This window comes from Bacillus rossius, chromosome 2, assembly GCF_032445375.1.
Source record: "Bacillus rossius redtenbacheri isolate Brsri chromosome 2, Brsri_v3, whole genome shotgun sequence".
Classification (NCBI taxonomy): Eukaryota; Metazoa; Arthropoda; class Insecta; order Phasmatodea; family Bacillidae; genus Bacillus; species Bacillus rossius.
The window spans coordinates 128,106,438-128,121,001 of NC_086331.1; the positions used below are offsets into that span (position 1 = coordinate 128,106,438).

Consider the following 14,564-nt stretch of genomic DNA (forward strand, 5'->3'; position numbering starts at 1 on the left):
TGAAATTTGTATTTTCAATCGTAAACAAGATATGCTCCACTACCGTTTCACAACAGTATTGGAATAACTTTGATTATTTTTGTGTCTGTTTCAAATTTTGATAAAGTGCTTGTTTACGATCTTTCCTGTGAATATATTTCACACCATCGTTAATAGTTAGAGTGTGAATTGCTAAAAATGGTGCATTTTGGACTGCGTGCGTGCATTGAATCAGGTTAGGTTGTAGTGCTTTCACAATAGTTTTGTAACAAGTTTGGATCATCATGGACAAGTATACTACCAGAGTAAAATCGGGAAACAGGAAAAAGTAATTTCTCGCTCTATGTTTCAGGAAAGACCAGTCTCCAGTTTCTCTGTAAAAATCATGCTCAACTCGGCATATTATCTTATTCATTATTTATAAGTGTGAGTTTTTTCATGCTTAGAAAGGAGGCTTCTTAGAATACTTTTCTGTCATTTTGGTTGCCAAAAAAAAATAAAAATAAATTTTACTGGATGATAGCTTAAAAAAATTTAAACAAAAGTTCCACTCTAACATACTGTAAGCTCATCAGCTTCAGTTGTGGCTCAAAAAAAAACAACATAAATTGTTAAAGTCTGGCCATAAAAAATTTCTCTGAAATGGAAGAATAAATTGTTAAAGTAAAATGTTTTCCACGTGCATACATATTCAGTTGGTCTTGTAACAATATAATTTTTTATCCTTTGTGTTGACATGTGTGTTGTCATTATTAGTAGACAGCAGGCTGTTTAGTACATAACTTCTTTATTTTATTTTATTTTTGTAGACTCCTGTAATGGAACTTGCAGAAGATGTTCTTCTGCAAGATGACGATGACGACGATGAGGATGGAGAAGATCGGAGCTGGAGACGATAACATTGTTTTTTCACACTGTGTTATGTGACCAAACTATCAAGTGCGCTAGTCCAGAAGATGAATTCCAGATAGCACAATGGTAGTTGATTGACTCATGAAACTAAATATCTTGGATTCAAGCCTGGTCTAGAATCACATTTCACTTAGTTTCAAACTATTTATTGGCTGTATTTTATTTTCCTATTGTGAATGTTTGAAATGAAATCTTATAGTGACTAAAGATTTGTGTTTGATGTAAATGTTTGCAGCCAACGAGTAGTCATAGACATCATATTTATACCAGATTTCTTAAAAACATTAATTTATATTAAAAAAAGTTAATCTTTTTTAAGCTTATTTGTGTATTGAATCATTGTATCTTTTTTTTTTGTTTCATGAGCTATTTTATACCGAATATTCAATGAATTCAGAATAATTAAGGAAATTAAGTAATAAAAAAATTTAGGTAATCTGTTTATAAAACATACTTTTTAATGAGTACAAGTAAGTTACTCAAGCTAAGGAGTATTGATTAGTATAGCACTAATATTTTGTACCATTACTTTGCCGTATGTTATGTTGTGCTCACTATTAACCATGCCCCAGTTTATTCCAACTGTCTCAAATTTCTGTTTCATTCATAGAAAAACTGTAATTGAAAATATTGTGTTTTGTGTCCAAATAATGTAGATTGTTTGCAGTTTTATTTAAATAATTTTTGTGGTTGGGTATTTTTGAAATCTTAAATGTGGTTATTTAGACACACATCTTGGCTACAAAACCACTTAAGAATTTTTTTTTTTCAAAATACAAAAAACCACTTTTTTTATTTATATACATTTTCAGTGACTATGTTCATTCACTTTATTTTTTAATTGTGGAATGATTCTGCAGGCAAGACAAAATACAAAGGGAAAATTTTAGGTTTGAAAAAAGAATAAATTGTGTCATGTTGGATACCAACCATCATAAAAAAAAACTTATTTATGGATTACAAAATGGAAAAATTCATATGTATAATCACATTTCAACAGAGTAAGTTTATGGATCATTGGTGGTCATTTTTTTCTGGATTCTTTCTTCTTGTTTTGCCAGATTTTATCCTTCATTGCTGGCCATCTCAGAAGTGATGAAATTTTAGCATGGTATACACCGCATCGTAATAACCCATGCTGAGACCATCAACAATGTCATCATGATCACTACTTTGGATCCTTACATCTTTTCCTCGTTACCTTGTGTTCCACGAACTTCTATTTTTTGGGTTGTTAGCTTCTCACTAGCCAAGTTATACTCTGAATTGCTGTCTAAATTCAAAGACAAGTCTGTCTTGAAATGCTCAGTTTATTAATTTATTTTGTTTTAAATATATTTTATTATAATAATAGTAAAATTTAAAATTCCATAGAAATTTCAGTTATAGTTTGATGTGTTTTGTCCAAATAACTGTGTAGTTGAAATTTCAGTTGTGTCTTAATTTCATTATAAAAACTTTTACATTATCTGATCATAAATATAAGTCAATAAGTTACATGATAAATCCTCAGATTTTAGACCCAATTGAACGTATATCTACATGTGGGGTAGATATACATTCAATTAGGTCTAAAATCTGAGGATTTATGTAACTTATTGACTTATATTCATGATCAGGTAATGTAAAAGTTTTTATTTGTTGACTATAAGCAAACATGAGTGTTACCTTTTTAAGTTGTTTTGAAAATTGGTGAAGAAAAAAAAGATTCAGTTTCCCCAAATTTCATTGCCCTAGCTGCAAACTAATTAAATAGATTGCAGAATAAATATAAACATAAATATTTGAGGAAAATTTAATGCAGGCCCGTTAAATAGCAATAAGTTTAATTGTTTTTTTTAGAAAAATCCCAAATTTGAAAGAAGAAAAAAAAATTTATTGCACCGATTTATAAGGTGGAATCAGGATTGCATTAACGTGGTTGGTTGATTCTCTTTGGCGCCACCACGTGGAAGGGCACACGGGCCAGAAGAAGGCTCTAGGTAACGGCCGTGACGTAGCCCGTGTGACTGCAAGAATCAAAATTCCCCCAAAATCATCCGACCACAGGGTCTGGCCCGCTCGAAGCATTAGACACACTTCTTACTGCTGTTTGGACATTCCACATGCCTCCATTCCTAAGTTGTCAAACGTGTGGTCATTTAAAAGATACAATATTATATCTGGCAAGAGTGGTTATTTGCCGCAGCTCTTGTACAGTAGTAAGTTTAATTGCGATACGATTAAAACTGTTCAAAAAATTTTCAACAGCACTGTATCAGAATACATAGAAGTCCAAAACACGACATGGCCGGGCCCAAGTTCAGAGTTCGTCATGTAAATTGCAAAAGTCCAAAAATGGAATAAAAATAATACGGTAAAACCCTACCACCCGAAGTAGGCCCCGGGGAAGATAAAAAAAGGATTAAGATTATTAAAAGAATGGCAAATGCAAATAGATCAGTGATGGAAAAATGTTTAATGTCCTAGGGGTTGCGACAAGCGTCCTACTTCTGGTGACGATCTCAAAAGATTGGGAGGGTGGCTGCAGGAAGGCATCCGTTCACAGAACTAAACGACTCTTATTTTGATTTTGAAACTGTGCTGAAAGCGAAGGAAAAAAAACTTTAATTCCTTAGTATAACAGACACCCTAGTACAATAATTCTGTTTAGTTACTAGCTGAAGTACCTAGCGCACCCGGGCTTTACACACAGGTCAAATCTGTAGGACATATACTTGAAAGACTGGAAATTTTTAATCTTTAATGCCCTTGCAACCCGCCTTGGTAGCTGATTAATATCTGAAAGTGAGTGAAGAATTAAAATGTTGCCAGGAGATCCAGAAGGCACCAACACTGCAATAGCATTGAAAAATAGAGGAATTTGGATCTTTAACGTGCCTGCAACCGTCCTTAGGAGCTTATTTTCATAAAATCCTTTCTTAGCGGATGTATATGTAGCAAAAGGAATATGCGTGTAGGTCTTATAGTTCCGAAGAATTTGTGATGAGTGAGTCAGTGAGTGTTATTTCGCTTCATACAAACTTGACGACCCTTTTTCACCCCTTTACAGGTAGTAGAACTGCAAAACATCTTTCCTTAAGGGGGTGCCTCCAATTTCAGGTCAAGATTTTATATTTACAGTAATTACAGACAAACTTGTAGATTTTTAACTTTCACGAAATGAAAAATATATGCAGCGCATACGTTTTGCATAATTAGCTGCCAAAGTTACATTTTTAATGTTTTTGGGTTGTACAAATAAGGAGAATTTAATTTATTGCAGAACTGAAACTTTTTAGGTTTAATTGCAATTCCACTGGCTACTTCATGATATGGTTTGCATTTCTATCACAAAAACTCATTTCATGTTTCTTGGCTCTCAAAATCGTAACATGTTTGATAATATTGAAATGCCAGGTAAAATTAATTAATATTTTCTGAAAGAAATTCAAACCATTTAGCCAGTGGTATTGCAGTTAATCCTTTAAAAGTTTTAGGTCTGCAATAAATTAAATTCTCCTTATTTGTACAACCCAAATATGTAACTTTGGCAACTAATTATGCAAAACGTATGCGCTGTATATATTTTTCATTTCGTGAAAGTTAAACAATTGAAAAAATCTAAAAGTTGATCAGCGATTAATATAAATATAAAATCATGACCTGAAATGCGCCCCTAGAGAATTCAAAGAATATTTCCTAAAAATTTCAAATCTTTAGGTCCACCGGTTTAGGGTGTGCATTGCCTTTCATTGAATCAGTGTTTGAGTTTTATTAAGTAGATTAAATTATTTCAATTTAAAAGTTTATAAATGCTATTTCAGAACAGGGTTTGTTAGACACCCACATGCGTAGCATGGCTCCGTCATAATTGAAGAGGTGGATTCCAAAAGGGGTTAAGTCACATTTTAGCGATTTTGTGTTTATATGTGGAATAACTAACTTTTTACTATTCGCATCTATGGCTGTAACAGGTATTCCAAAAGCGCTTAAGTTATAGCTGTTATGCGGTAGTGAAATCTGGGTTTCTTTCCAAAACGTCCTAAGTCAGCAGTGTTTTCCAAACAAGCCTTGGTTAGTCATGCACCGATATTCGCATGCATAAACAGGTATTAGTTACTCTATGGTGAAAGTATTGTCATGGTTTTGTACTGCATAGAGGTTATGTCTGTTTATTATTGTTATTGTGGTGGTTTGTCTTGTCAATAGTTAATGTATAAGTAAATGCCAAAATGAATGTAAGTGAACTACAAGATAGCACATGTTCTGTAACAGATATAAGTAGTACACGAAGTAGAAAACGAGCAAGAAATGAAGATAAGTGGGTTAAAAACCGTAAAAAGTTTGCCAGAAACAGCAGTGAGGCCCATGGTTGCATGCACGCATAAAGAAGGTGGTAATAGTTGTAAGGCTGCTTTGCTGTCTACAGCAGATATAAGTGCATTTTATGACAAAATTTATAAACACAAAACAGCTGCTGAACAGAATAGCTTTGTTTTCAAGTATATTGTCGCACAAGAGCCCATACAGCGTAGGCCCAGAAACAAAAATAAGCCTAGAAGCCGTACCGTTACTAAATATTTCATACGACAGACAAGCGGTCGTATTCTAAATGTATGTAACAAAACGTTTTTGTCTGTAATGAGATTTTCTCGTAAAAGAATAAACACCTTAAGCAAACACATGGAAGTATATAGGGAATGCCCACATGAAAGGCGTTGTGGGGCTAGGTTAAATCCCAAACACACTGCGATAAAAGACTCAATGATTGCATACATTAAAACGTTTGGATGCAATGAAAGCCATTATGGCCGAGGAAAAAGTGTTCGTGGTTATCTTAATCCTGAATTTTCTATCAAAAAGTTGTGGCGAATGTGGAAAGATAACCAAAAAATAGAAAACAAACCAATTGCTTCATTATCTAAGTTTTTCAAGGTGTTTCAAAACAACTTCAATCTCAGCTTTGGAAGCACAAAGACGGATGTGTGCTCATTTTGTTACAAGACTAAGAACCAAATCAAGACGTCACGTGACCTTGCTGAAAAGGCTCGATTAATGACTCAGTGTAGGCTACATACTCTTAGAGCTAAAAATTTTTATGAAATCATGAAGAAACAAGAAAACAATATAATAAGTGTTTCATTTGACATGGAACAAAACCAACCACTGCCCAAATTAAGCATTGGTGAGGTCTTTTATGCCAGACAAATCTGGCTGTACAATTTGACGTTTGTTTTGATGGAAAACCAACAAAACACTTCCAACACATCTGTGTACACTTGTCTGAAGACCAAAGTGGTCGAGGTTCTAATGAAGTATGTTCGGCATTGAGTCATTTTTTTGGAAAATCTTGAGAAAAAATTGGCAAATACCAAAAATCTTTTTGACTCTGAGATTATTTTCAGATGCCTGCAGTGGGCAAAATAAAAACACCAATGTTATGATGTTCTTACTCAACTACGTTGCCAAATCAAGAACCTTTGCAAAAGTGGAACATTACTTTCCAATCAGAGGTCATAGCTATATGCCCCCTGACCAAGTATTTGGAAGATTTGAAAAGGAGTTACGGAAAAAAGAAACAATATTAGAGCCTAGTGAATATCACAAGGTATTTGCGACGGGTGCTACAGTAAATGTGTTAGGCATAGATTGGGTGGTCTCAAACTTTATGGAAGCTTCAAAGAAGGCCATAGTAAAAAGACTTCCCTTTAAAATGCGTGATCAACGTGTTCTCATCTACTCAAGAATGCATGACACTACTATTGACATTCAAAACACATATTGTGGTCTGCCAACAACAGTCAAGGTGACTAAATCACGTACAGTATTGAAAGAAGCGTACACAAACGTTCATGTTTCGCCAGCAGAAAACCATATTAGTGAAAAAAAGCGACAAGATGTGAAGAAACTTCTGCAGTTTGTTTCACTCAGTCAATGTGCAAGACAGTTTTACCAAACTGCTCTGACTAACAATGTAGAAGGAGATAACGACAACAATATTGTACTATATGATGAAGAAGATCCATTCCTTTAAACATTGTAACCTTAATGTTCACTCAAAAGACTTGACACATTTTAAAGATCATATTGTTGCTTTTGTTTTGTACTATGCATAAGTCTACATACATATTTTTTCAGTATTATGTAAACATCACACTTAGGCCTGTCAATCTGGTAGGACTAATATTCTTCAATTACATGTTTTTCAAAAAGTCCTCAGTCACTGACAAGTTTTCCAAAAAGCTCTTAGTCACTGACAAGTTTTCCAAAAAGCTCTTAGTCACTGACAAGTTTTCCAAATAGCTCTAAGTCACTGATGTTCCGTTTTCTTAACCTAATTACAGGTAATATATTGAACTCATAATCACAATAACTGCCTGAGAACATGTTCTTAATGTAAAACATTAGCATTATGTGGATTTTGTGCTTGACATTATCAAAATACACATTCACACAAAAAAAATTGTTTCCTGGAAAAAGTACATTTTTGACTTAGCCCCTTTTGGAATCCACCTCTTCAATTGTTATAAGTGCTGGGTTGGTAAATTAAATTAACACTATTAGTAATAATTAAGATTAGTTAAGGCAGTATGGCACTGACTCTAAATAAAAACTATGCAACGCACGCACACACACGTTGGCGGAAGATTTGAGCACTACTGGGGCAGGGTGTAATATGTCTGGTAGCTGGTCACATTGGGTTCATAGTTTGGCTAGGCCTACCTTACTATTTTTCCAACCAAGTTTCTCGTGTTGAGGTTGGCCGGTTGTGAATGCTGCTTGTTTTACAAACCATTGACCTTTGCTGGTGCATTTGCAGATTTGCTGTTAACAGTCTGTCCACTCTTCGTAACTTATCAGCTTGTTTTGTTTCAAATTTGTTTTCTTTTGGTTTTTGAAAACCATCCTCAGTGCCATATTTTTTTCGGAGGTATCAAAACACACGATAGTGCATGCATTATGTTGATGACAGGTACTCTTAATTGACCTATCATATTGTATTGTCGGTCAGTGGGTGATTTTTCCAAGCTAAAAAGCTTCTGAAAACACTTAAAATGGGGAGTAATGAATTGTAAAACCTTTATACCTGGCAAAGAATGTAAGAGTATATTAGGTAGCTATTTTACAGATTACTTAAATTTTATTACTGAATTTTCCATACGTTTTGAATTTCTTATGTAGCTCATGGCCATAAAATATAAATAGCACTTGATGTGAAATGGCTGTTATTGTTATAATCTTGGAAGATTAAATTGTGTGTATAAGTTTTGCTCTACTTATTGCTGATGCAAGTTTATGTTGAAATAACTAGTTATGGAAGCGATATCTCGTACTATGAAATATAAGTTTTGTTGTAAATTAAGTTTGTATGGAATTATTTAACTTGATTTGTTCCAGGGTTGGAAAAAAAACCAGGGTTTAAAAAAACTTGTTTTTTTTTGTTTAAACTAGGTTTTTTAGGTTTAAACCAGGTTTTTTTTATTACATTAATTATTTTGATACTCACCATGTTCAAATGAAAGCCATACAAACGTCCTGCTTGCTGCAACTCATGTTGATCCAGAAAAGTTATAACATCAAAGAACTTAAGTCCAGTAAATCTGCACAACTGACCAGGACGTAACTACAGAAAGGTACTTCCCCACAGATGAAGGCTTCTCCATAGAATAGATGTTCCTCACAAAGGTATTTCTCCATAGGATGGGTGTTTCTCACAAAGGGTATTTCCCTGCAGGAGAAGGATTCTCCATAGAATGGGTGTTTCTCACAGAATGGGGATTTACTGTACAATTGGGGATTTCCCACAGAATAGGAATTTACTATTTCATATTTGTAATTTTAGAGGAGAATTTAGTTGGGTATGATTTACAACTTATTCAGATAATTTAAATGCTAAGATCTTGAATAATATAATTTTTTTTGTTCCTGTAAATCACAAGAAACATTAATGACCGAACTTTTGATGATATTATTGTGGAATTAGACCTTTCATTAAAAAAATTATATTTAAAAATATATATATATTTATAATATATATTTATATAATAATATATATTATATATATTATTTTTAAAAACCTTTGGTTTATTTATAAAAACCACTTGGTTTAAATCATGGTTTAAACAATATTGTAAACTATTGTGGTTTAAATCAGTCAACCCTGATTTGTACATATATTTTTGTCATGACACTAGTTAGTAGTAAAATCGATTAATTTTCAAAATGAAGTGATTTTAGAGCTGATAGTTTTTGATTGATATGGTACATTTTTAATGCATTAAAGCAAGATTTTTTTTTTTTTAAAAAAAACATGTTTTTAGGTGGTGTTCAAATATGTAAATTAAAAAATATATATTAAAGTAATTTTGTATTTTTGTTGTCACTTCACATTAGTTCATTTTATAAAATTATGCATTTGTAGATTTTTGTTTTAGGTTAATATCAATGAAACACCGGAAAGAAGAATCTATAATGCAACTGTTTGCTGATGAAAAATAAATTTATTTTGAAAATTGAATTTCACAAGTTGTACAAGAATACAAACACGTAAACCAAATGAATTTACAATGTTTTTCAGGGTGACTTGTAATTTGTCACTTTTATTTTTCATTATTTTTTTTTCGTATTTATGTAAGACATTTGTATATGAATTGTAAATCAAAGTTTAGCTTTATGTGATGAGTTATTTTAGCGAGTGTTTTGTAAGCTACAATTAATTTGTTCCGTAAAAAAATCACTGGCATTGGATTTTGGATTTATGATACAATTTTATTTAAGAATACAATTGAAATGAATTTTTATTACTTGTGTAAATAATTAATTTTATGATATAAAATTAATATTGTTGTGCATGGTTGTTATTGACTAATAAAACTTTAAGGTACATAAAATGTATTGCTGGTTTGATGTAAAAAAAAAATATACATTTCTAAGAACAACTACAAAAGTTTCTGGTAATTACAACAGCAGTTCAACATTTTAAACAATGATTCATCAACAAGTAATGGTTATTTAAGTGTGAGCAGGGACGTCATGAGAAACTAAGGGCCCAAGGGCAAGTAATTTTCTTGGACCCCCTCCCCATTACTTAATGTACAGTTTTTTAAAATCCAAAATTAAAAAAATATATATCTACCATGGCCATAATTGTAAAAATGATCCGGAAAAACATTGCATAACTTGTAAGGATTCTAATTAATTTTATTAGTAATAGAATTGTTATTTTTGTCCTACTATCGGGGTAAACGCAAGCATAAAAATAGCTCAGGCCCCAGGAATTCCCCTCCCCCCCTCCTTCTTCTTCTTGATGGCCCTGAGTGTGGGCTACTATAATAAAAATTAACTATGTCTTAAATATTCACTTACGTTCACAAATTGTTAATAATACCATTATTTACATATTGCATTTGAAGCACATCACTTCTAGCAAACAAAGTGATCTTGTGAATAATCATGGCATTACAAAAAAATAAAACACTGCCAAGAATAGTTTTATACACTTTTTTAGTATTTTTACCTTTTATTACCCAGAGGAATAAATATTATCTCAGAAACAATTTTCACTATCAAAATATACTATTATGCACTGGGAACAGTATATTTGACAATTATTACATACTGCTTACCTGTGTAGAATCTACAAATTAATCATGCACTATTCTTAAGTGTTCTATGTGTTTGGAAATTATTTTTGACTATAATGCTGGAAAAATAAAAATTCAGTCATATTTTTATGGTTTTTCACAGAAATAGCTTTAGAGGAGGTTAAGTTCTAGTTCTTTGTTTTAATTTTTAGATTTCGTAATTTTTAAATTGTTTAGGTAACTGTACAGATTTTTCGTAAATAATATTTGTAAATGTTGTTTTAATACTGCATACTTCAGAGCAGTAGGGTTGCATGAATTTTTACAGAACATAGTTCCACCTTGTAGCATGGTTGCATTCAGCAAGCATGTATAAAAACTACCAGGGATTGCTGACCTGAGTTTTTCTCGTTTGTATAGTATAAACCCCTTCCAAGACCTCTTCAAGTGTCCTGGAACTCTGTGGCTTAAAACACTAGTTTATATTTTTGTGAAATTAATTTGAAGGTACCATGTTATGTCGCATAGTCATTGCAAATTTTATGCTAAAATTAAGTTTGAAAAGTAGGGGTGCAATTTTTATGCAAGAAAAGCATTTTTTTGGGTTTAAGTTTTTCATAAAGACTTGTTGCATGAAAAGTCATTTAAATTAAAAAGCTGAGTATACAAAAGCACTCCAAACAATTTAAATACTTAGTCATGCATCAAAAACATATTTCATTTAACTTAAAATAGAAAACTAAAAACCATGATCCAAACGTGAATTGGAACTAATGTAGTGTACCATACCCGTAACTACCACCACGATTTTTGCAACAAATTCCAAAGAAAAAAAATTAAAAATTTTTTTCCTAAAATTTCTTTTCCCATAAATAAATTTTACTAATATTTTGTGGTACCTGTTACTTATGAAACAAATGATAATTTAAATTGATGTATGGTGATGCGTCAGGAAAATACTTAAACTCTGCTGTGTAGATGGAAGATAATGAAGTGCTGTATGGTCACAACTGGTACGAGGCGGGAAGGAGGGAGGCAGGCAGGAACGGGACTATGACCATCAAGTAACCTTGACAGTTGACAGGACTAAACACCACCACTCCCGTCACCGTTGCTAAGCTGGCGCGGAGGACTGGATGACTCACCGGTAGCTGCTGGGATGAGAAAGCGAAGGAAGTGGGAGGGGGACTGGTGACAACATTCTCTCTCTCTCTCTCTCTCTCTGTTTTTTTTTTTACTAGCTGCTGCGCTGGCTTTCTGTAGAGGGGGAGGTTTAAAAATAAACAAGAGACCATGATGTGCGAGCTTGCGCGCGCACGTGTGTGTTCTGTGAGCATGTGTGTGTGTGCTGTGAGCGTGTGTGTGCGAGAGACCAGGTTGTGTGTGTGTGTGTGTGTGTGAAAGAGAGGCCTCGTTGCTTGTGCGTATGTGTGGGGGCTGGCCAGAAACGTCACCCGGCAGTTGACGACTTCCACTCCTCCTCCCCGCCACACCCCTCACTTTTTTTCCCCGTGTATAGCGCGCATCCTTATTTTTTTCCTTTACTTGAGGGGGAAAAAGGGCGCGCTATACACGAGTATATACGATATCATGATAGTAGACAGTAACCAGAAAAGAGTGCAGGCTATCCAATGTAATTTATTTGGCACGAGACAGCGTGCGCGTTGCATGCAATCGGTGAGCTATCGATATTGATAATTCAACTACATGCTTGCACTTTATACAGGCATCATGCAACCAAACCTGAATGATGCTAACTAGCGCTGGCTACATTTTTATATGTGCTGCACAGTGGCAGCGTTCGTTTTTCTGTTGATAAATTAAGTATCCTAACAAATAATGGCTTTCTATTTTAAAATATATCATTTTATACTGTAAAAGAAGATTATGGTCAACGTCTTACGTGGGAAAAATTAACGTACATTTTAGGGAGAAAATGGCAGGACCGAAACATTTGACCGTATTGGACGGGAAATCGTATTGTCCGGGTACATCTGAAATGAGTTTTTAATTACTTTTCAAGTATTTCATAATCCGTAGTCGACATCCATGGTGCAATTAAATGAAGTGGAAACTTATGTGCAATGGTGTTAGTATTACGATATAATTTTGGGTAAGAAATGGATTGCCTGGTTTTGGTTGAAATATTATTGTAACACTTATTATCAACGAGTTACGTCAGGATTACGATCTTACATTTTAATTATAATACATACATGATATTTAAGAGTGGTATAAAAAAAGCCTCAGGGAATTACTGAGCCTATGTGTAAAATTATAAACATATATTTTCAGATATTGGTTTAAACACTTTTGCTGCAGTTAGGTACATTTATAAGTATTAGAATTGTATTTTCTATCAACACTGTTAGAAGGAATTCTTAAAACGTAGGTCACGACTAAAGGAAAAAGTTTTTGTACATTTCTCAAAAACAAGTTGATAATTATTTGTTTTGTGGTGATTTAAAATTGCAGTATCTCTCTTAAAATGGTTACTTTAACTACTGAACCACTGAACCAGACCTTCCATACAGAACAAGAACAAATGGTATTTAAAATCATAGTGTTTTTATAGGTTGATTTAAAAAAATATATGTACAGATTTCAGTAAGACAATAACATTTAAAATTTAAAATAAATTTTAAATGTTGCAGTGTTGAAATCATATGAAACCGTTTAAATCAAATTATGAACATAAACAATAGACCAAACTACGTAAATTTATAAAATTTATAACTTTTTGAGCCAAAGGTAACTCGTTCCTCGTCAGCTCAAAATATAAGCAAGCATAAACATGAACCCATTTCATTTTTGCACGAATTAGACACGCATTACTCGCTCACAATATATCATAATCACAAAATAATACTGGCGGGGACCTTGCGTGGACTGTAAATGAACGTATACAAGTAAGGTAACTGTTTATCACAACAAACAAATCAGATTTGTAATAAATAATGCAAAAAGTAGCTTCATGCTAGAAAAATGAAATCATTGGACACAACATGCATAAGTATAGAATTAAAAAGGTATACATTCTTTTTAACGTAGGACACTTAAGGCGGCTCGCAGAATCAGTTATGCAAAATCTATGCAACGGCTTAGCAGGTTAATCAAATGGAGAAAGCATTTTCGAAAGCCATTGCCATTGTTGATGTGTGTGAGCACAAGATAATTGTGAAGAAATAGTTATATTTATCATTAATTAGTAAACTTCGATTTGATATTTGACTCTTGATGCACAATATTTCTTACTCTTACACTACCTACCAATTGTAATAAAAACAAATCATAGCGAAAATTGTTCTAAAACATTTTGTAGACCTTAAAAGCACTTGGCGATGTATTATCTTTTTACTACTGTATTAAATTTTTTTGGAGTGAAACAACTGAACCATTGATGTCTATGTACCTTAAGAAACAGATCCTAAATTTTGTGGAGTTTGGTTTGTTTGTTACTTCACAGTGAAGAGTTTATTCCGCAGCTGTGTACAGCTGGGCAAGCGAGAAGCTGGCCAGCTCCCTCCAAGTGACATCAGCAAGATGGGTCGTTGAAGGGGAAGGAACAGGCCCCGCCTAGCCGTTTTTTGGTTCAGTTATTTCATACTACATAGCCTTGATTTTAAACTTATAGTAAATATAAATAATATAAGCACAATAACCTTGAACAAAAAAAGTTAACTCTATAATTGAACACACCTCCATTTGTAAGTAATTATTTTCCATATATTATTCATGGATAAACAAATTATTTATAGGAACTGCACCCCTGTTAAATGGAAAAGTGAGTTGGTTTTATTTCACTAAGAATTGAATAATGATAGACATTACTATTACATTAAGAGGTACTAGTTCCTTTGTCTTGATGGTAAGATAATTTTTTTTTACAGTTTCTCAAACTATTTTAATAAGTAATTAATACAATTTAAATAATTATTTGTTATAATTTTTAACTCGTCATGTTAAATGAACAAAATGATTCCTGTTAGGTGAGGTATAAAAGAAAAAAAACAAATATCTATTTTTCAGTTCTTATAATTTTATATTCCTCTGCTGAAATGTTCATGTCCTTTCAGTATTTGGTCAAATTACAGCAATATATTTATT

At 33.0% G+C, this 14,564-nt stretch overlaps 1 protein-coding gene across 1 annotated transcript in view; it reads left to right on the forward strand.

The window, feature by feature from the left end:
* The window catches only part of LOC134528987 (RNA-binding protein 26), a 63,369-nt gene extending 60,950 nt beyond the window's left edge, over positions 1-2,419 (forward strand). The window contains exon 23 of the mRNA XM_063362654.1: positions 789-2,419. Within this exon, the coding sequence (XP_063218724.1) occupies positions 789-878 (90 nt within the window). The 3' untranslated portion in view covers positions 879-2,419. The remainder of the gene's footprint in view (positions 1-788) is intronic.
* The last annotated feature ends 12,145 nt before the right edge of the window (positions 2,420-14,564 follow it).